General features: G+C 40.1%; 1 protein-coding gene across 1 annotated transcript; it reads left to right on the top strand.

The window, feature by feature from the left end:
- The first annotated feature begins 1,342 nt into the window (after window positions 1-1,342).
- Window positions 1,343-4,767, top strand: Snai2 (snail family transcriptional repressor 2). The gene is made up of 3 exons (XM_004665427.2): window positions 1,343-1,499; window positions 2,132-2,677; window positions 3,579-4,767. The coding sequence occupies exons 1-3, from the start codon at window positions 1,421-1,423 to the stop codon at window positions 3,758-3,760; spliced, it is 807 nt and encodes a 268-aa protein (XP_004665484.1). The 5' UTR covers window positions 1,343-1,420; the 3' UTR covers window positions 3,761-4,767.
- Window positions 4,768-23,586: the final 18,819 nt, after the last annotated feature.

Below are 23,586 nucleotides of genomic sequence, written 5' to 3' on the forward strand. Positions count from 1 at the left end.
CTCCCCCTCACCCACACTTGTTTTCTCATCCTGAGATTAAGAAGTTATGCAGTCTGACAATGCACTTTTCCTCTACAAGTCTTGACATCATTGGTGTGATTTTCTGTTTCACTTTTTTTTTTTTTCTCCCAGCACCTGTTAGAAACAAAAGTCTGGTGGTCTTCAAGGGAATTTGTTCTATTTTTGTTGAGAAGTAGGGCAAAAGGGAGGAGTGAATAGGGATGATTTTCGTTTTGAAATGAGCCACTTATTTTCAGATTTATTAGCATATACTAACACAAAGTGTTTTGCTAACCATCCTTTTAGACCTCCAACCATGTGGCAGTGGTAAACTCTTTCTTTTACTTGTATTTTTTTAGTGCCATCAAGGAAACGCAGATAGGGGGTTTTTAAATGACTTCATACTGAAGGAAAACAGCACCAATTACAAGCAGATATTTAAAAGGAAATAATTTTCTGTTAAGATTCATAAATGTGTTTTCCCCCCCTTTCTCTACAACACTGTGCACCGGGAAAGACGGAGATCTTGTCACATGTGTTCACGAGAACTTTCCATGTTTCATCGTGATTGTTTGGCTATTGTTCTCCCTCTCCGCCAGCCTTCCCTTTTATCTTTGCACTTCTCAAGCTCCTCGGATAGACAGGTCTCTAAAGGGCTACCAGGCATTCCTTCCGAGCCTGCCTAGCTGAACTTCCCGGGGAAGCACCGCGGCCCGCGCGGGAGCCCGCTGCAGGACTGGGCCGGTGCGGCTGGACGGTCCCGGCCGCTCTGCGCTTTGTGTGCGCGCGCCCTCCTGCTCGCTCAGAAACCCGGGCTCCTTACTCGGCCCGTGTGCAAACGAACCTCTCCAAATGTAACTTCCAAATATAGGCTCTCCCGCCACCGGGGCTGACCCGGTGTCCTGGGGCCGGCCCTTCCTTCCCGGGCGGACGTGGCGTCCCAGCCTCCCCGGGCCCACATCTGCGAGCCAGGCTGGGGAGCGCCCGGGTCTCGGAAAACTGACCCGGCCCAAGAAGTGACATTTCCTCTCTAGAAAGCACTTAAAACTGCTTTTTCTCTCCACTGAAATCCCCCAAACAGCCCATTTTGAACCAGAATAATTTGGCCTGACAACAGATTCTTCCTCTGTTCACAGCTGTCCCAGCGGGAGGAGCTGAAACCCGAACCTCTGGGCTGTGATTGGATCCTTGGAGCCAAAGAGAGGCAGAAATCCCCTCCCTGCCCGGAGGAGCTCAGTTGGGAAGGAGCCGGGTGACTTCAGAGGCGCCGGCCTGTCCGCCCGCCGCCGCCGCCGCACCTGAGCGCGGCCCTCGGCCCGCCGCCGGCGCGATGCTGTAGGGCCCGGCCGGTCCTCCCTCCGGACCGTTATCCCTCCATCCCGCCGCCGCGCCGCGACGCGCCGCGCGCCCCGCAGGCAAGATGCCGCGCTCCTTCCTGGTCAAGAAACATTTCAACGCCTCCAAAAAGCCAAACTACAGCGAACTGGACACGCACACAGGTAAAAGAACGAGATCCATCTGTCAATAGGTCCATAGGAATGTGTGTGTTGCTCAGATAGTTACCACGGAGCCGAAGACCAAGCGGTTTCCCTGCAGTTTATATTCTTTCGATCATGTAGGGCTAGGTTTTAATTCAAAACTTTCCGAGCTGTCCACTGACCAGAAAGACCGTCAAATTCCAGCTTCGTTCCGAAGCTTGTATATACATGCATAGTGAATACGCCAGGGTGAGCGGACCTGCCTTCGCAGACAGACTCCTTTGGGCACCTGGCAGGCAGCTTGTTTGAGGCTCGTACCACAGACATAGCACGTGGAAATAGCCCAGGCGTAGAGTAGAAAACAACTTTTCAGAACGTTTAGAAATAATGTTTAGGCTCTTCCTTCTCTGGGGCCAGAGAACCACTTGCTGGAAGCGAGCAGGGCCAGGCCAGGCAGCTGTCAGACTGCTCGTGCAGAACAGTGACTACCGGCTGCCAGGGAGAAATGAAACGATTTACCTATCTGCGTGTCCTTCTAAGAGACTCTTTCTTCGTTATAGAGTCCTGTGTGTGTTGTTAACTACTGTCTCGTTGTGAGTGCGTAGTTTTAATATAGCTTCACCTTAATCTTTCCTTGCTTTACTTTCCTCCAGTGATCGTTTCCCCTTATCTCTATGAGAGCTACCCCATGCCTGTCATACCAAAGCCAGAGATCCTCAGCTCAGGAGCTTACAGCCCCATCACTGTGTGGACGACGACAGCGCCATTCCACTCCCCTCTGCCCAATGGACTCTCTCCTCTTGCCGGATACCCCTCATCCTTGGGGCGAGTGAGTCCCCCTCCTCCATCTGACACCTCATCCAAGGATCACAGTGGCTCAGAAAGCCCCATTAGTGATGAAGAGGAAAGACTACAATCCAAGCTTTCAGATCCTCATGCCATTGAAGCTGAAAAGTTTCAGTGCAATTTATGCAGTAAGACCTATTCAACTTTTTCTGGGCTGGCCAAACATAAGCAGCTGCACTGTGATGCCCAGTCTAGGAAATCTTTCAGCTGCAAATACTGTGACAAGGAATATGTGAGCCTGGGCGCCCTAAAGATGCACATTCGGACCCACACATTACCTTGTGTCTGCAAGATCTGTGGCAAGGCATTCTCTAGGCCCTGGTTGCTTCAAGGCCACATCAGAACTCACACTGGTAAGAGAAAATGTAGACAGGAATGTCTCTCCCTAATTGAACTAACCTGGTGGGGCTGGCTGTCGGGTTGGGGTTGTGTGAGGTAGTGATACACTGCTTTCTATGATGGTCAACTACGAATAGCTACTTTCTAACTGCTCAAAAACTTGTTAGAGCACACAGTGCTCCATTTCCTCCTCACAACCTCTGCTCCAGAGACTGCAAACAGCATTTAGACTTTGGAAAGTAGATTCGGCAGGTTTGGTCTCAAAGATCAGTTCGAAATTCAGGAACAATGTGATTGAATGTGTATTCTGTGAAACTGCCCATAGTAGTCAGCAAATAAAAATGTTGGGATTGTAGTCAATTGATTTGGTAAATAGATGGAGGAGTTTCTGTAGTTTTCTGTTACATTCTGGCTGTGAAATTTGTGAGCTCTTATTGAGTTGAGCAGTTGGAACTGAATTTGATTTGTGTGTGTGTGTTTTGTTTGTTTCATTTTCTTGCTGCTAGATTTGTTATCTTTAGCATAAAATCAACTGCAGGAGTCAAGGCATTTATACAACCTTAGTCATGATGCAAAAGTATGGATATTGGGAAATGCTGGGAGGGGCTCAGCATTGACCACCTGCTGAAGCAGAAACCCTTAAGAGAAAGCCCTGCAACTTTGTGAGTTATCTTTGCATGGCTGGCAGCACTAATGCTATTCTGCCTTTAATTTTTAATGATAATTTTATCTTAAAGGGATAACTGCTGATGGTAACTTTATCTTAACAGGCTAATATGGGGAATTAAATCAGGCTATACTTCTTATCTTTTTGATAAAATGTGATTGATGTTCATTAACACTATTTGGTTTTGTTTCTTCTAAAAATACTGACTGTATTTTCCTTTTCTTTTCATCCCTTAACCTCAACTCCAGGGGAAAAGCCTTTTTCTTGCCCTCACTGCAACAGAGCATTTGCAGACAGGTCAAACCTGAGGGCACATCTGCAGACCCATTCTGATGTAAAGAAATACCAGTGCAAAAACTGCTCCAAAACCTTCTCCAGAATGTCTCTTCTGCACAAACACGAGGAATCTGGCTGCTGTGTAGCACACTGAGTGATGCAATCAATGTTTACTTGAACAGAATGCATTTCTTCACTCCAACACCAAATGACAAATAAAAGTCCAAAGGCATTTTCTCTTGTGCTTACCAACCAAATAATATGTATAGACACACATGAGTGCACACACATATTAAAAGCTGCAAGAACACGGAACCCATGTGTTTAACGTTAATCCTTTCCATGTGAAGTTTAAATTTACTATATATTTACTGACAGCTAGATTGAGAGGATAAAAGACAAGGACCATTCTCTTCAAAGATGAAGCAAAAAGCACATTGCATTTTTTTTTAACTAAGAAAGAATGCAAAGATTTACATTGCTGCCAAATCATTTCAACTGAAAAGAACAGTATTGCTTTGTAATAGTTTGTAATAGAATTTCCTATAGGAAAAGAATCTGCCAGATGCTATCTCAGGTGCCTTTTTAATTATTCCAAGTTTACTTCATTCCATGTCTGATGTCAGGTTGTCATCGTTGAATTGAAGCCTTTTTGGATTACCTATAATGCTTTAAACTGTATTGTTAAGAGAAAAAAATGAGAAAAAGAACAAAACACAGGAGAATGTATTAAAAAATATATATATTTTTTTGTTGCCAACATGTGCCTTGGGAGAGGAGGGAAGTACGAGCTTTGAACATTCCTGGTGCATGCTCCATGTCTTACTTATTAAAGAGTTTTAATGATCTTCTAAAACTAAGTAAATAAGGGGATACGTGCAAGAGAGGATTTTTAGACATTCAGTAATGTACTTAAACTATGTTAAATGCATAAGACAGATGCAATAATTCAACACCCCTCCAAGTGCCTTTTTAATTGATTTGTAGTTGTGTCAATGTAAATTTGTGTTTATTTTTATATGATTGAATGAGCTTTGTATGAAAGTAAGATGTTGTCTATAGCTGTGCCTATACAAAACCTGAAGACTTGTGAAATCAATGTTCCTTTAAAAAAATAACTTTCAAGGTCCTTTTTTACAATAAACATTTTTTGATTTAAAATTTGTTGCTCATACACTATTTTCAAAGACCACTTGCTTTAATATGAAATGCTATATTAATAATTATCTCTTAGGTTAATAAGAAAAAGTGTAGTGTTTTTATACATGTCCGGCATTGCTTAATGTGAAATTATAGTAAACTTTTTTTCTCTACTCTTTAAACTGTCACATTCAAACAAGATAACATCATGATGGTAGTTTGTTAACAAAGTATCATAACCAAAATTATAATTTTGGGGGCATACAAATATGTTATTAATGTCAAGAATACCTTTTAAAGCTTTTATATTAACTTTAGTCACTTTATGAAATAAACTGTCATTATTTATGTTGCCACATAGGCCATTGAAAATAAACTTTAAGATCCTTAAATGAAATAGCATTTAAAGAGTTGCAAGAGGAAAATTTAGAAAAACTGCATGAAAAATAGATTCATCATAAATGATACAAGTTAAAAATTAAATCATGCAAAATTCCACATGTAGTAATATGAATTAAGTAATATGTATGATATCAGCAATAAACTGGGAAGTTAAACTGTCCTTTTATGTTACTTGCACAAACTGAGCAAGTTCCCACCCAAACCCAGTATGCACTCAATAAAATAGAATTTATTCAGCTGTTACATATTCATATTCATATTTGCTAAATGGATATTCACTAATATGCAAAGTTACAGCCATGATCATAACTATGAGAGTCACCCAAATGTGTATTTGAACCCAAACTTCAAGTCCATTATAACAATAGTTCCTTCCACTATCAGCTAATCACTTTTCTCTAGTATGATTAGAACTTACAAAGTCATAATTTTTTTAATGTTCTTGTGATCCAAATAAAAGCTGGAACATTATGCTATCTCAGAGATATTTGTAGTAGCAATACCAATATGATTCCATTAATATTCACATTCAGTCCTTTGAATATATTACATTAGCATTTCAACCCACATCTAAGATGGTTCTATATTGATAACATTTTTCAATTTTATATTGTACTTTAAATTTGTTTGGATAGCTTGGGACATATATTTCAGGGGTACAATTATTTGGAACAACATTTTCCAGCAATGGCCTATCACTTACCTGGAACATTCTAAAGTTATAAGGACTACATGAGCACACTGGGTAGAAATATTGTCTATAGTAATCTGAATGCTTGCAGTCCAGCTAACATGCAGAAATATCATGCAAAGGAAATGTGAATCAAGCATTTCCCACCCCACCTCAGTTTATGTGCTGGGTTTTATTTATTTATTTGTAATGGGAAAAAGAGAGGGAGGAGGAAGAAAGAGAAAGAAAGGGCATACCAGGGCCTCTTGCTACTGCAAATGAATTCTAGATGGATGTACCACTTTGTGTGTTGTATTTTATGTGGGTACTGAGGAATCAAACCCAGGCCATTAGGCTTTACAAGCAAGTGCCTTGACCACTAAGCAACATTGCTAGCCCAGAGTCAAGCATTATTGAATTGTCTGGTGGTTAACAAATATCTATATCTACCTCCATTTTCCTCCCTCACTGGTAAATATATAGGCAAAATTTCTTGGTGTCCAAAATTTAAGCAGCTAATTTTCTGAAGGGAAAAGTCTATTTATTACTTTAATTTCTTAGTGAGGGGTTAATAGTAATTTTGTACAATATATTTAGCATTATCACCATTCTAATTTCATTTTTAATTTAAATTTTTTAATATTAATAAAATACTGTGAAGCTGAAGGTGCATAGTGCTGAATACAGATATTCAGAGTATATATAAATATACCTGAATCTTTACCAACAATTTTGACTGGATTTCTGCTCTTCTATAATAAATATATCTTGTTCAGTTGTAACTTTGAATTATTTCCAAATTCAACACTAAATGCATGCTTCATGTGTGTATATACATATATGATACTTAGTTCATCACAGACTTTTGTTGACCTTTCTTCTTCACTATACATAGAATATCTGTAATGTAGAAATTTTTCACTACTTAGCATATTGCCAGCACAAAATTTTAGTAAACATTTGTTGACTGAATCAATTGACAAGATACTATAAATGGCAGAGAATCTTATAGATTTAAAAGAAATTCAACATTTTCTTCTTTATTTAAGTAGAGTATGTTCCCAAGATATGTCCCAAGCTAATTTACTGATATATCTCCAAGCACTATGGTGAGAGTCCCTCCACAAAAGAGGAAAGGGGCAAACATGTCCATAGAGAGGCCTGGTAGGCATTATGAGAGCCTGAGTTATGAAGCCTAAGAATTTTAACAATAGCACATGTACATAAATATATTTGGAGTTCTTCTTTTGTTTCCTATGAAACACTGTGATGAAGTAGGAAGAGGAAACACATTTAAATCCAACCTGTATAATCACTGAATGGCTGGCTTTCTACTTGTTCCCTCTTCATCCTTATCCAGTTATTTAACTGCTCTATGCATGTTTGCCAAATTATAAAGTAGGACAAGAATTTCAATACAATAAAGAAAGAATTCAAGAACCTTTTCTTTAATGAGCTTTGTACATTAATAGTGAGCCCCCACTGTTGTTATTACATGCTTACTATATACTTGCCCTTGCATCAGGTGCTGTGTATACCAAGCATTTGATTTGCAATAGTAACATATGACATCCATGTTTCACCAATATGGATATTAAACTCAGGTTGGAAAATAGACTCAAGGTAACCAAGGGGACAAGTTGCAAAACAGAAATTCAAACACAGACTTTTCTGGTCCAAAGCCTCTCTCAGGAGAGAATAGGAATGAGGATACTTGCTGACCACACAGTGATTTAGTGATTTGCAGTTAGTTTAATCCAGAGATTCAGCAAAACAGACAATGGTAATTTATCTTGAAATTCAATATTTAATGGTGTATTTAGGTGCTATCACAACTCAGAAGTTGGATTTTGGACATCAACAACCTTCAGAACCATTTCTCAAGTTCTAGATAAATGGACATTCCATAATATGCTCCATTTCTTTCAGGCAGGGCCCTTCTTGCCATCCCTGGAGATCCCTAAGTCCCCATCTCACATGGGAGCCCATTTTCTCAGCTCTGTTCTCCTTAGAGATGAAAAGCAGCTGGACTCCATCCCCTGTACATTAACACTTCATCTTCTGAAGGCCACTGCTACTCTCTCCCACACCCACACTCCTTACTCGGCTTTTATCTTTTAGACTGAAAAGTTTTCCAAGCTAAACAGTAATTTCTTTCTCCACGAAAATATGGACTCTCTGGTGTAATGAGGCAATTATAATTTTGGAAAGTATAAGGCGTTCCTGGGCAAGAGCCACCTCTTAGATGTTGTCCTTCATTGAGATATGGGAAACATTTCAGTAAAATGAATTTGAGACTGAATAGTCTGCCATCCAAGGAAGTAACACTTTCAAATATGATGATTTCCTATCATTGTTATGTTCTGACCAGAGGCAGCTGAAGAGCCAACACAGTCCCTTTTTACTCAAGCTGGACATATCTGATGGGGGAAAGGGACTCTGAAACCCAATTCTCAGCAATAAATGCACAGTCTAGGAGTACAGGAGGGAATGGCTGGCCAGCCCTGGGCTTGGGCCCCTTTGCCTTCCAGGAAGACATCCTTGCTCTGTATAAAGTGTGCAGTAATGACCAACAAGCATGGCAGCTTTTCCGCAGTGGCACTGGGCCAGAACTCTAAACAATAAGAGATTAGCAGAGGAAATCACAGACTATCCATGTCTACATACTCCAAAATGGCCAGGAAGGTATTTATAGCAAGGAAAAGTCAAGCTGTTGTGAGTAAAAGATGGGGGTGCTTGTATATTGTGAACCAATCCATTTAATTAAACTCCTCTGGTTATATCAGTCAGTTGAATTTGTTCAGCCTGTTTGTTGGAAACAGAGAGTTGTGAAGCCCTTTCAGTGATCCCTAAGTAGTTCTCCTGGACTACCACTAAGAGGAAAGGCTTGTTCCTCACCTACTCTAGTAGTTAGCATGGTGGAGAATGTGTGATCGTGGGCTCCCAGTTTATTCTGGTGCTTGAGTCAAGTTCCTCCCAGGTAAGGGGCCACAGTTTCTTTCATTAAATAGCTTGTATTTGACACTAAGGAGTAAGGAGATACATGGTTGAATAAGATAGTGATTACTTCTCTATTTTCTAGTGAGGATTATGGGCTGACCTGGAACTCACTCTGTTCTCCAGGCTGTCCCAGAACTCACTGTGAGCCTCCTACCTCAGCCTTCTGAGTACTGAGATTAAATGTGTTAGATACCACCCCCAGCTTAGTGATAACAGATCTTACCAAAGAAAATGAATCAGAATCATATTTATTCTAAGTCTACATAGCCATTAGATATATATAGGGTTGGTACTTTTCAGTATTGAATGTTAATTTGTTTTAAAAAGTATCTTAAAGAAGTAGAAGAAAGGCCAGTAAAAGAGAGAACTGCCTTCCACCAAGCCAAACTTGCTGGGCTATAGGATGTGAATTTCTCTTCTCTCTGGTCCCAGGCCTGTAGAATATCAATATTCCCAGTCTCCTCTCAACAGGACCTGGGGATCTGCATTTTTAGTCCTTCCAAGATGATGGGCTGTACTCCAGGAGGCAGACAGCCTTCAACGTTAGGCCTAGCTGCTAGACTCTGTTTCTTGATCTACGTCAGTCCCTGATAGGATGCAGCCAAGATGGCTACAAGGAAGAGTAGTGGGAGACAAGTAGGGCCTGTAAATGCATGGAAAGTGCTCACAGTTGAGGTGGAACATGAGAGGCAGAGACACAAGATTTCTATCAAAGCCAGCTCTCTCCTTCTAATGGCTTCTCTGTTCCATGAATAACCATAATCCCAATGTTGTATCCCTTCTGTGAAAATTGTTGTAGTCTCTGGATCAAAATGTATTTTTAAATCTGTATCTATGCTAAATATATATAAACTTTTGTAATTATTTCCTAAATATTATTTTACAAAAACCTCTTGTGCGTATTTATATTATTTTTGGTTATTATAAGTAACCTAGATATGATAAAAACTGTATAGGAAGATGGGATAGATTGTGTGCAAATATTTTGCCATTTTATACAAGTCCTATGAATATCCCCAGATTTGAAAATTTGAGGGGTTCCTGGAAAGAGTCCTCAGTGGATACCAAGAAACACTGGAGTAGTCTCACTGGGCTCCCTATGCTTGTCTGATTTCCACTCTAATTTTCCTTGTGCTTCAGTTCTACCAAGCCTTACCAACTTTCTCTTTATGCTCCATTCACACTGAAGAAACAGACTGGGCCCTGTTCATGAAGCCTCTAGGAGGAATTTCTCACCAAGCCCAAAGGACTGTCTCTAACAGTGATGTGGACCATGAGCAGAGTCACTGGGGAGAAGCTCTGATTCACTCACTGGTCAGTTTTCTGGACAGGTAACATACCCTCAGGACCTCAGAGCTTCCACAGCTTGCCAGAACAGGCAAGTATGCACTGTGGTAGCTCATGGGTTTCATCCAGGGGACTCTGAACAAGAATTAAGCTTTGCCTGACTGCCCTCACTTATCTTTAACAATATTTGTCAGTTTGCCAAGTGGAAATTATCTTAAGTATTTATCTCCATACCTTGGGTTACTTTAATTTATTTAATCTTATTTTATTTTCTTATCACTTATCACATAATATCACAAATAAGCAGCCTTTGGAAGAAACAATTATCTCTGAGTTGGTGACAAACATATCTCTTTGAAATTTTATTTTATAATACCTAAGCTCGTCCAAAATACAATAAGATGATAATAGACCATTACCTTTATATCACTGTTTTTCCTAAGTGCCTTACTGAGTAAGTGTGTGTGTGTGTGTGTGTGTGTGTGTGTGTAGGTGTTTGACACCTTGGCCACTGGGAGTGAGCCTTGAAAGTTACACCTGCCTCTAATTCAAAATGATACTCTGTTCCCTGGTTGGCTGCCACAATGTGATTAGGTAACTCATGCTCTTGCTAACACAGACTGAACTTAAATTACCTGAAACCATGAGCGAAAATAAGTCCTTCTTTTGTTAAGTTGATCCTGTCCAGTATGTTGTCACAGAAAATAAAAAGGAAAATAATATTGTATAGGTATGTGTGTATGTGTATATATATAAACATATATACATATATACATATATACATATATGTGTGTGTGTGTGTGTGTGTGTGTGTGTAAATGAAGAACTTCCTTATTTCTTGATTACAGTAAAATTTGGTGTAGAGATTTCATATTATTACCAGCACATTGATCACATTGTATTCTCTCATTTTATAAGGCCATATTTATTAAAACCAAATAAAATGGATATCACCAACACATGAGCCTACAAGATCTAAGGGAAAGTGATGGTTTAAGTTCTAGCGGTATGAGTACAATAGTAAGGAACTAAAGGAATACATAAGGAATAAGGTAATACCTTTGGGCGTAGTGTCACATTGAAGCTACATTGGTCTTCCTCTAGCTGTCAGCATTCAAGTACCCATTAGCCTTCTTGTGTGGGGGCTTCCCATTGGGTACAAGTCACCCAGACTTGCTTCAAGTGATGAGTAGTATCCTGGTTGTGTTGACCATCAGAGCTGGCAAAGGGTCACTGGCTGGTATTAGGGTAGTAGACAGTGTGATGATGGTTTTCCCATGAACCATGTCCTCACTTGTTGGTGCTCATTGATTCTGACTTTTGTGGCTTGCTCCCGAACACTGGCTATGATCAGAAGTTATTCCCACTGTAGGTAAAGACATTCTTCTGAATGTCCCCTGAAGCACACAACGAAACCACAGATGTCACTAATGGCTCAGATATGTGAATAATGAAGAAAGGAATAGGAATTATGTCTAAGATCTGCCTTCATATAAAAATATTAGAGGCTCTCTGTGCCCTCTGTGTTCTGAAGGCAGAAGTGGAAAGTGGGCCTGATATTGGCCATTGGAAAGATGAACAGCCTTGCAGCCTTCTTACCAAAGAGGAGGCTATGGTAGATTCCAAGCAGTGTAGAATGCAGTGAGAAGTCAATGGCCTTGGACAGGGCCACTTCAGCAGTTCACAGACCTCATCAGGCACCCCAGTTCTTCAGTGGAGTTGTTGAGTCCCCACTACTGTTTCTGCCTCTAGTTTATGACATAGAGCCTGTTTTGAGCCTATTAATTAGTCATTCTACTCTACTCAGAAAACCCAGAGATAGTATGGGAACCGCCCTCTGAGAATGTAGGGTCACCTTAAGAGGAGGCAGGTAGTGAGCAGGAGAAACAGCTGTGCAGCTATGAATCCATGCGTTATACACAGTAGAATGCTGCACCAATTTCATCTTGTTAGTTAAACTAAGTACCTGACAAAAAATAGCTTAAGGGAAGAAACTTTTATTTTAGCTCTCAGTTCCAGATTATACAGTCCCTCGTGGTGGAGAAGCCAGAGTAGCGGAAGCTTAAAGCAGCTAGTCTAGATCAATCCACAGTGGGAAGGCAGAGCAGAATGATGAGTGCTGCTGGTCAGCCAGCTCTCTTCTTTTATCCACTGCAGACCCCAACCCATGCAATGATGCCATCCCTAGTTAAGGTGGATCTTCCCACCTCGGTTAACATAAATGAGATAATCCCTCAATCCTTCTGGAACCTGTCAAGTTACCAAGTGGACAATCAATATAATTCCAAGTCCACCACTTGTCAACTTGACATCCAAATATAATCACATTTAAATCAAAACCTTCCACCTCTACTTTCCATAGGTTCATAGGTCAAGTAGACAATCGATATAAGTTATCCCAAATGCATTCTCTTTCTCCGTGACTCACCACCTACAGACTATTCACCAGTCATCACTGCAATAGGCACGTGGTGGAAAGAAGATTAAAGATCTTTACTGATGAAGAAGAAAGTCATGACCATGGTTCTTAGAGTCAAAATGCTTTCCCAATACCTTGAAAAATAGCCCACAGCCCAGGGGCTTTGAGAGAGATAGAAATTCAGCTAAAAGATAGACTATGAAACATAGAGGCATGGAAGGCACACAGAGTGGAGGCTCTCCAGCACAATGCAAGACTATTTTGCATAATGAGAACACCAGAGCTCACATAACTGAGGTGAATTTCTTAAAAAAAAATTAAAGTGAGAATCCAGCTTCCAGCTTCTTTGAGCCTATCAGTATTTTATACCACTCTCCTGAGCTGATAAACTAAGACGAATGAACATGAATGCTGTAAAGAGCTCTTTACTGGCAGGAGGAACCCTAGTGAGCTAAAACTTTTTCTCCATGAACATAGCCAGGTAAGCCCCGCTTGGGTTCTGCTTTTTAAATAAGAAAATGTAAAAGGATCTTTTGTGTTTCAGCTTTTCTTAGGCAGTAACAAGGCAATAAAAGAGGATTAGAAGAAAACACTATTCTAAAATGTAACTCTCAAATTTTTACAATTTTGGAAAATCTCTACAATTCCAGACTAGGCTGTTGCCATAGGTGCTGGCTGGACCCAGGAGGTATGTGACTCAGGGATGCCAGCTCCTCTAGCTGCTTCAATAACAGTGATGCAGCTCAGATAATTTTCCAAGAGAGCATTCAGATTGATGTCAAAGGTAATACATGTATGGCCAAAGAACCAGCCACTTTATCATGGTGGATTGAAATGTACAGGTAGTGTGCTCACATAGAATAACACATAAACTAAAAATGTAGTTGGAATGATGGTCCGCAGATTCACAAGCTACTAATGTACATAAATATCTATTCATCAACCAACAAATATGCAAAGACCTTTAAAAATTGTATTTCTTATAAAATGTACACAACTATTTACAAACTTAACCTACTTCTGAAATCAGGAAAGAATTTTTTTAACACTGGAACATACTGTGTTTTCTCCCATTCTAGACCTCCAACTTGATTCTGGGCCTGTTTGTTTTTCCCTTTGAATTTTACTTATTTAGATATATAGTACTTTAAAAGTAGAAGCAGATATATTAATCACTAAGATGAAATAGCAATGTTGAAATATTTTAATAATCTGAAACATCTGAAAATGAAGATTAGAACCAGATTTTTACATATTTGATTCATAAGTTTAATTGCAATTTTGAAGTCCATGATTTCTCCTACCAAAACTCTCACCTGTGACTAGATGCTTATCACAAATTATTATTAAATTAATATCAAAATTAATATAAGAACATATTGACCTTTTCCTTGAGACTTTAACAAGGGCTTGGTTGTCATGTAACTGATAGATGTCTCCATGAGGACTAGAAAGTCAGCATGTATTTGAGCACCAGGCCAACCATGTCAAGAGAAGGTATAGTTGACAGGGCTGGTGCTACCTCCACTGAAACAGGCCTGCTGTCCTTGTATACAGTGCTCTCCATCTATGAACCACACCATCTGCTCCTGCTTTCCCAAAGACATGCAGATCTTTTAAATGCACATTGGAGCAAAATGCTGGACACAAATCCAATTGGAGTTTAGTAGACACTCCCCAGTGCCCACCTCAGCTCCTTTCTATCTATTTAGTAACAGTGGATGCCAACTCCACACCATTCACAGAGGGGAGGAGAAAACGTGCAGAGTAAATACTTACACTATAAACAAGTTAAGAGAAAATGTCTCTGGTGCTCTATTTTAGTTATTTGATTTCACAAAAGAACATTTTTTCTAAACATATTCTTAAAAACCCAGGACACCATCTTTTCACCACAAAAAATGCCATGGGCAATTCATCAGTCATATGGAATGCTTCATTCTCCAAAGCGCTAGTCATGCACACAGTGGATCTAATGGATGAAGGAGGCTGTTCTAGAAAATAAGCAGGTCCTAGAAGACATGTCTATCTCAATAACTCAATGAGTCATTCAGATAATTCCCAGCCAAGTGCTTCCTCTCTAAGTGGAACATCTGATAGTGTGGCCCTAGACAGAGTACTTAATGGGCAAAGAAAAGTTAATATCAAAAGGTTATGTTTTTAAATTTTTTTTTGAGGTAGGATGCCAGTCTAGCCCAGGCTGACATGGAATTCACTATGTAGTCTCAGAGTGGCCTCAAACTTACAGTGATCCTCCTACCTCTGCCTTATGAGTGTTGGGATTAAAGGCGTGCACCACCACACGTGTCTCCAAAGGTTTTTTGATCCACTGGCCAAGCTCAAAGGCAAACAAAGTTACTGGCTTCCCAATTATGTATGTTATACTTTCTTGAAAGTATTTACCATACTCTTCCATCAAAATTGGAGGCAGAAAAGAAGTCCCCAAATAATCTTGGCCCTTCCACCTTTTTCTAATGTAGAAAAATAATTTAAACGCAAACATGCTTAGTATATAACACCAAAGAACATTTCTGCACATGTTTAAATATGACTTAATTCCATAAGTATTTGTTGGCTTCCTCAGTAAATAATGTTTGCATTTATATTACTAAATACAGATGAACATTTATGAATACTGAGATAAGAGTTTCCTCATGCCACAGTCAAGCAAATTGTCACTACCTCAGTCCAATTTTGAAAGGCTCATATTGTGGCTACAGCCTTCACCTTCCCCAACAGGAAACTTAAAGCATAATTTAAAAAATAAAACAAACAAACAAGCACAAAGAATAACTCCAGTGAAATGAATGTTTCTAGCTTTGGAAAGCCTTTCTGTTTCTTTTTGACCTCACACTCTCTCTTCAATATGTTGGGGAGGAAGATACATATGGGATTTTCTTGTGGTGTGGTGTGTCCCTTTTTGTTTTTTTTTAAAAAAAGAACTTTTTTTTTTTTTAAAGAAGTGTTCTGTTTTTTTTTGTTTTGTTTTTATTTATTTATTTATTTGAGAGCGACAGAGACAGAGAGAAAGCTAGATAGAGGGAGGGAGAGAGAGAATGGGCGCGCCAGGGCTTCCAGCCTCTGCAAACGAACTCCAGACGCGTGTGCCCCCTTGTGCATCTGGTTAACGTGGGACCTGGGGAACCAAGCCTCGAACCGGGGTCCTTAGGCTTCACAGGAGAGCGCTTAACCGCTAAGCCATCTCTCCAGCCCTAAAAAGAACTTTTTTAAAACAATTTTTATATTTATACATAATGCATTTTGATGTTCTCTTGATGTCTCTTCTAAGTTGATAGTCTGATTTCTTGTGGTCTTGGGATCCAGTTATTAGAATGACTCACTCAATACTCCAGACGGTGGGTTGTGGAAGTCTTTCAGGTCCCCTAGCAGTTTGACAAATAAGACTGTTACCTGTTATATGTTGACTGCCATGTCACTATGTTGAGGAAGGAAAAGTGTTTACCTTAAATCATCTTTTCAGTGCATAAATTTAAGTCCCTACCTTGATAGCATGTGTGTTTGTGTGTGTGTGTGTGTGTGCACGTGTGCACACACATGCATTTGTGTGTGCATGTGTGTGTAAGTACACAGAAGCATCATCAATGAGCAGAGCCCCTTAGGCCAGAAGCCCTGATTCACTGCTTAGTCTTTGGAAATCCCTATTTGGAACATTAGAAACATCTGGTGAAACCACATTTCCATGTTGAAATAAAGATAAGTTGTCATTTCTGCTACTCATTTTGAATTTTTATCCCACAGCCTGATGAGAGGGATTTTGCCCAGAGCAAGTTGGAGAGCATATAATGAAAGAAAAAGAAAGAAACCAGAAATTAAAAATCTGACTTTGTAGTATTCTTCCAGGATTTTCCTTAACTGCCCCTCCAAATACTCACATTGTCCCAAAGTGCTGGCTTTAGGGAGGACAAGAACTGCAGGCATCAGGGTTCAATGCCACCAAGGAACCCTACAAGAACATGCCACTCGTACTGTAGGAAAATCAGTAAAGATTTCCCATCTACTAAATTTCAATAATAGTTTGTCCTCTCCCTTGGAGAATTTACTTCTCTATTTTTTTAGATAGATACCAATCTTAAGGAGAGAATCAACCCACCATACCTCAAAAGTGCCCCAGCTGAAACTAAGAGAAACTGGGGAAATGAGTAAGAGTGCTGCTTTCTTGGTGATTGGTACCAGCACAAGGATGAAGGAGATAGACACGGAGAACACTCAACTCCTACCAAACCAGGTATTCAGAGATATAGAGGCTCCCAAGACCTCATCACTGAAGCAGACCTAAAATGAACCCAACATGGCTCAGGGAAATTTGCAGAAGAGGGGGCTGAAAGAATGTCAGAGCCACAGGTTGGGTCATGATACACAGAGACATTGCCTCCTACCCAAAAGTGATGGCTAACCCTACAATGCATGATCCATATTTTCCAGTGAGGAGGGTCCCTGCAAAGGTGAGAGGACAGGGAGAAGGCTAAAGATGGTACCAACTTGACTGTATACACTGAGTACAAAACTAATTTAAAAAATTTAAATAAATAAAATAAAAAATAGTTGGTCCTTACGTCTAACAGGCCTACATTTCTCCTAGAAATTCAGGGCATGCCGTTAAACTTCAAGGTCTAGCTGGTCTCAAGAATCACTTGTTTCCAATTTAACCCTTGTCATCTAAGGAGCCCTGTTTTTCAGTACACAATTTTCAGGTTTTAGTGTGTTCTTCTTATCAAAAGGCTGTGATACACTTTTCTGTCCAGCTGGGGAACAGACCCCTGGAAGGCTGCTAACCACTGGTGCTCAGCCACTGTGGCTATGAAAGCGACTAACTCACTGTTAGACTCAGAGGGGCCTGTGCCCACAACAGCCGCCCAGCCCTGCCACTGAGGAAACCCGGCTCAGTATCCTGCTCATTTCTGCCCACCTGGCACCTATCCCCGCTAGGAGGGAGACAGCTCTGCTTATGGTTCTAACATGCTGTGGGGAGAAAATCAGACATTTCTGCCTTTTGGATTTCGTGTGTGGTTTCGTTCCCAAATTACCATGAAAGCGCCCAAGCAGGAGCCGTGGCAGGGGAAAAGAGCTGACACTGAAACTGGGTCTTGAGCATCCACAAGTATTTCTAGAATTCTTTCTGAGGTGGAGAAGGCAGGGAGGTGGCCACGAAAGCTGCTTTCAACGGCAGCCTTAAGTTGAGGAAGAGCCAGATGGCAAAGGCAGAGAGTAAGAAGTAACTTTCGACTCCTGTGTCTTCAGAGCCAGGTGGAGCCCGCAGACCCCGCATGCAGACAGACACAGGCAGGTTCTCCTGTCACCTCTTGCACGCTAAATCTTCTTGAAGTTTCCACGCTCACTTGTGCTCACCGAACAGCTCCAGGGGGTTTCCACTTTGGCTAGGTTTTGCCTCCCCCAGGACGTCCGCAGTGTCCAGGCCTCAGCTGTGCTTGACATCTCCGGTGACTTCCCAGAGCAGCCCTCGTTCTTCTGGCTGGGAGGTGCGAGGAAAAGCTTTCACCCAGGTTATTTCTTCTTGTACAATGGCTTCTTCCTACTTGTAAATATGCACACTAGAATTATGCCTAATTTTTTTTAAATCTCAAGTAAAGATTACCATCAATACATAAATGTAAAGAAACCAAAGGACACTTGGTGCTTTGGTTGTGAAAATAGATCAACAGCTGTTAAGGATGTGGTGTGCTTCACGGGAGGTTTTGCCATCCTCGCTTCGCATAACTTTGTAGTTGAATCTCCTAGCACCTGCTAGGTGTCTATCCATCCAAGAGACTTCTAAACTTCCATTTCTTTTTGATAAAATTGCTCAGACATTTAAAAAAACCCTTGTCCAAACATTTATACTAATCAGTTTAAAAAGACTAAAATTCACTTACTAAAGATGTTTGATTGTTACATTTTTTCAAAACAATATTTTTATTTTTATTTATTTATTTGACAAAGAGAGAGAGAATGGGTGCACCAGGACCTCCAGCCACTGTAAACATACTCCAGTTGCATGCACCACCTTGTGCCTTTGACGTGGGTCCTGGGGAATCCAACCTCAATCCTTTGGCTTTTCAGGCAAATGCCTTAACCACTAAGCCATATCCCTCTATCCCTGATTATTATGCTTTTTACAGGACTGCTATTCTTCTTCTTCTTTTTTATTTTCAAGGTAGGGTTCACTCTAGCCCAGGCTGACCTGGAACTCACTATGTAGTCTCAGTGTGGCTTTGAAGTCATGGCGATCCTCCTACATCTGTCTCCCAAGTGCTGGGATTAAAGGCATGCACCACCACGCCTGGCATAGGACTGCTGTTCTTATGGACCAATGTAACTATTTTCTTTCAGGAATTGTTAGTTACAACATGCTCTGACTACCTGTCCAGCAATCTATTAGCATATTGGGCTCACATCAGGGCATGTCTGTTTGCAATCCTTCACTTTGAGAGTCATCACTATGGTGAATATGTTAAAGTTGAAATGCATATAGACCTGGAAAGTGTGTGACATATTTTGTTTTTGGAAGCAAAACTAAACTTCAAGGATAACTATCACCTTTACCACTAATTCTTTCCTACTATCTACTCTAGTTTTGAGGGAGACCATTAAGTATTTTCTCAAGTTTTAATTAGCATAATGTCCACCACTAATTTGGAAGTTGGCTTGTATTGCTTTTTACATTTTTAGAGTGACAGTCTATCAGAACACTAAACACTACAAGGGGTAGAGCCTATATGGATTGCAGGACTATGTTTACATAACATTTCTCTACATATCCTGCAGATTAAAGTAACACTACTAGTAAAGGTCAGTGTAATACAGGACTCTGTCTACAAGTCATTGAAAAGGAAGGGCCTCACACACTACTAGCTAATAGGAAAAAATGCTCAACTCATGTGGACCTCTAGTCTTCACAATGCACATTTTAATGTATTTTTAACATATGCTTTTCATTTATTTTAGAGGGAGAGAGAGATAGAGAGACAGAGAGAGAATGGGCATGCCAGGGCCCCCAGCCACTGCAAACAAACTCCAGATGCATGCCCCACTTTGTGCATCTGGCTTTCGTGGGTACTAGGGAATCAAACCTGGGTCCTTAGGCTTCACGGGCAAATGTCTTAACCACTAAGTCATCTCTCCAGCCCAACAATGCACATGTTTAATATAAATACTTGAAAGGTCAATTTTAGTAGTGTTCTACCTTTGAAGACATATATTGAACCAAGTCTCATATATCTTCATTTAAAATTCAATTATTCATCTAAATGAATAAGTATTTGTTGATATCTTTATTAGCAGAAGGAAAGAAAAAAAATGACAGAATTCTGGAAAGCCTACAGAGACTTCCCTGCTTTTGATTATTCTACAAAATTTGAATCTACACTTTGTATCATGCTGGCTTTAGTTTCTTTCCCACAGTGAGGATGGCAAGCCTTCCTATTCTACATGCGTTTCCACAGGTGCTGTGGCACATCAGCATATCCACAGTTGTGAGACACCCTTACACACCACAGGACACTTGCAGAGCTTCAGAACAAGGGCCCTAATCTCTGGAGCATATTGACTGAAGAAGAGTTGAGCAGTATGAACACTGATCAGCAAGTGGAACCCCCAGAGAACCATCCTGAGAGGGTCTCACTTTCACCTCTAACACTGTGCAATCAGAGGTCCAGCACACCCCATCGTGCACACATAACATGTCATCCAGAGGGTGGATTTTTCTCTTTCCCTTTAGGAGAGCTAACCACAGAAAGAATGAAGCCATCTTGCTGACTCTAGTGACAGTGCTTTTGCATGATTTGCCAGATGTTTTTAAATTCTCTGAAACAAACAACCTTGAAAATGATAGGAATGTAGTGTTCAAGCTAGGATTTAGATCCTGTGAAACACATATCAGGAGGATTAGAGAGTCTGGCCAGGCAACTATGACAAACTGTGACAGACCATCTCTCTTGCTGGGACCACAGCAGCAAGATCCTAACTGTATATGCTGATCTCCACAACCTCACCCTTTGCATTACCAAATATAGTCACAGACTTCATTGAGAAGTGATTTAGAAACCTGTGTCAAAGGGAGAAGACCTGCTCTGACCCTCCTTGCATGCCTCACCGCCCCCCCCCCCCCCAGTGCTGCTCACCCTTCCTTCTCCAGCACCCTCGGAAGCTGTATTTTTCAGAGCTGACAATGCCAGCATTCTTGTGTGAGTCTCTGCTCTGAGCATCCTAACCAGGGGCAATTCTGGGAAAATGCTGCACTAGTATTATAGACTCCCACACAGGTAGGGCTCAATTCACTGAAGCCCAAATTTTTAGTAGTATAATAAAGTTCAACCCTCACTACTCCAAATGCACACATTTTTAGTAGTATAATAAAGTTCAACCCTTGCTACTCCAAATGCACACAGTTCAGATTTATCTAACTAAACTAGTTTGTACAACCATCAGTACTCCTCAAGTAGTCTTTTCCTAAATATTTCATGTGGTTTTGATTCCAGACACATTGTACAGTGAACAGTTTTGAAATGACAATCTCACAGTGGCATCATGAACTTGCTTAGGAGACCAGAAGCAAGGGGGGAGTGCTCCACCATCCAGAAATATGAAATTGTGTGTGTAGTATGGATGTAGGTTGTGTGTGGCAGGTATGCTGTGTGGCATGATGTGAACATGATTTTGGTGTATGGTATATAAGTGTACATGTGTGACACACATGTGTGTTCATGATGTATATGCATGCAAAGTGCATAAGCAGTATGAATGAGTACATGTGTGTATGCATGACACGCCCGTACTTACCCATACTTCTAGGTTCTCTTTGTATTTGTAAAGGCTCCAAATGCCAAAGACAGGGGTCCAGGATGCCTGAGTTTGCAGTTCAGGAGTTCCATGCTTGCATACTTTACCTCTCTGCAATCCGATGTTGTTAACAGTCCCCATTGTTCCTTTGGGCATTGATAATGTTCCCTGTGGCTTCTCTTCTCCTCTAGTCCAATAAATTCTATGGCTTGCTTGGTCATCGTCACATGAAGGGGTCCTTGACTGTCTTCTTTCTTCCAGCATGGCCCCAGGTCAGTCGGCAACAGGGCTCTCCAAATCTCTGCCTGCCCCTGCCAGTCCATTGCCTTTGTGCACTCTCACAGTCTCAAGGCACACACCCGGCAAAACAAAAAGAGATGCTACATGAGTGAAATAGCATATCTTTCAAAAGATTTTGTAAGACAAGTTTCTAATCTTAATCTTATAGTAGTAACTACATTGGAGGCAATTTTTGTCCTTATAAAAATTAATCCCATAAGTGCATCTTTCATACTGAATCATATACTGTGATCTGATTTCCATTGAAAACATTCTCTGTTTATAAAATACTGCCCAGTTTTCATACAGAGACTTAAAATGACTCTGTGATGAATTATGTGACTTGTACAATATACAGGGCACTGTTTTCACAATGTCTAATTGTACAGTGAGAGTCATACTTCATGTGAATCTAATCAATGAATACTGAATAACCCCAAGGCTATGAAATTATCTGATGATTTGTATTATGATCCACAATAGTACAGAAAGTTACTCATACCATTATCATCTCCATAATAACAGCTTTCACAATTATAGCAATTATGTTTAGAGTGGGCATCATAATAATAATGGTATGGCTCTTAATACTTCATTTAGATGACATTGTTATGGATATATTATTACAGTAAATCATACAACATGAGTCCTGAGCCTTTCTGAGATGAAGAGGTACTTTAAGGTATGACTGTCAAAACTAATATATGAGCATCCTTGAAAAAATAACAGTCATAGTCACATGTAACATGTGATCTTAATTATAAAAATGGAAAGAACAAACATGCATGTGTTTGCATATGCATATATGTTCATGTGTATGCTAGAAATAATTTGTAGAAGTTTATTTACCAAAGGCCACACATGATGGTTTCAATGAACACAATGGCTGGAGAAAAATTAGATATTTATACCTCATAAACTTTTTCTATTGTTTAACTGACAGCTATGAGCATGATTTTTTTTTTTTGCCACCAATAGTATCCAATAGAATTAATTCAAATACCATGAATGTTAATAGATAAGAATCAACATACACAAACAAAAACCAAGGTTATAAATGACAATTAGAAGCACTAAAATTCAAAGAGAGCTACTACATATTTTCTGCATATGTGACAGAGGGAGAGAGGATAAGAGGAAAAAAGAGAGAAAGAGAGAGTGAGCACAAGGGAGAGAGAGAGAACTCACCAGGCACATAGACCATTCTTTCATAGCACTTTAAGTCTTGGATCTAATAAGTGGTTAGTTCTGGTTAACTAACCACTGTTCTGTCAGTTAGTATGGGACGTGTAATTACAAATTTAATGCTGAAGCACTTCTTTGTCCAGAATTGGAAGCTGAACTCCTGCTATTTACTGGGACTTTGGTCTCTGATCTGCACTCATTCTGAGCTGTGGGGTGCAGTCTAGCAATTCTACAGAAATTCTCAGCTGCCATGATAGAAGGAAGACACTGCCTGGAGCCTGAACTCAAGCTGGGCTGCTTTCAACACAGATGCAACATCAAAGGGCCTCTTCAGATCTAGAGCTATCCCTCTGGATAAGTATTTGGTGGGGAGGAGATCTGTGTGAAGACTGTTTATCTATGACGTGAATTACCAAACTGGGTGTCCAGAGCTATGCAAAGTAGAAATGTGAACTATGGAACATTTTAAATGTAGTTTTGCTTTTTTAAAAAAAGTTGTATACTAGATATATTTTTAGTTATTTTAAAAAACGTTTTTATGACAACATATACATATATATAATATATATACATACATATATATATAATATATATATATATATATATATATACACACACACAATATAACATAACCCCTTTTATCACCCTCCTTTTTCCCCTCACGTTCTTCTTCCATCAAATTCCTTCTTCTTTCCAAGTACTGTCTTTTCTAATTTTTAAAATTTTAAATGCAGATATATATTTATAATATATATTATAATAGATATATCCCTTTGCTCTGGCCCCGGTTACCCTGTGAGGC

The sequence above is a fragment of the Jaculus jaculus genome, chromosome 2, assembly GCF_020740685.1.
Source record: "Jaculus jaculus isolate mJacJac1 chromosome 2, mJacJac1.mat.Y.cur, whole genome shotgun sequence".
NCBI classification, from domain to species: Eukaryota; Metazoa; Chordata; class Mammalia; order Rodentia; family Dipodidae; genus Jaculus; species Jaculus jaculus.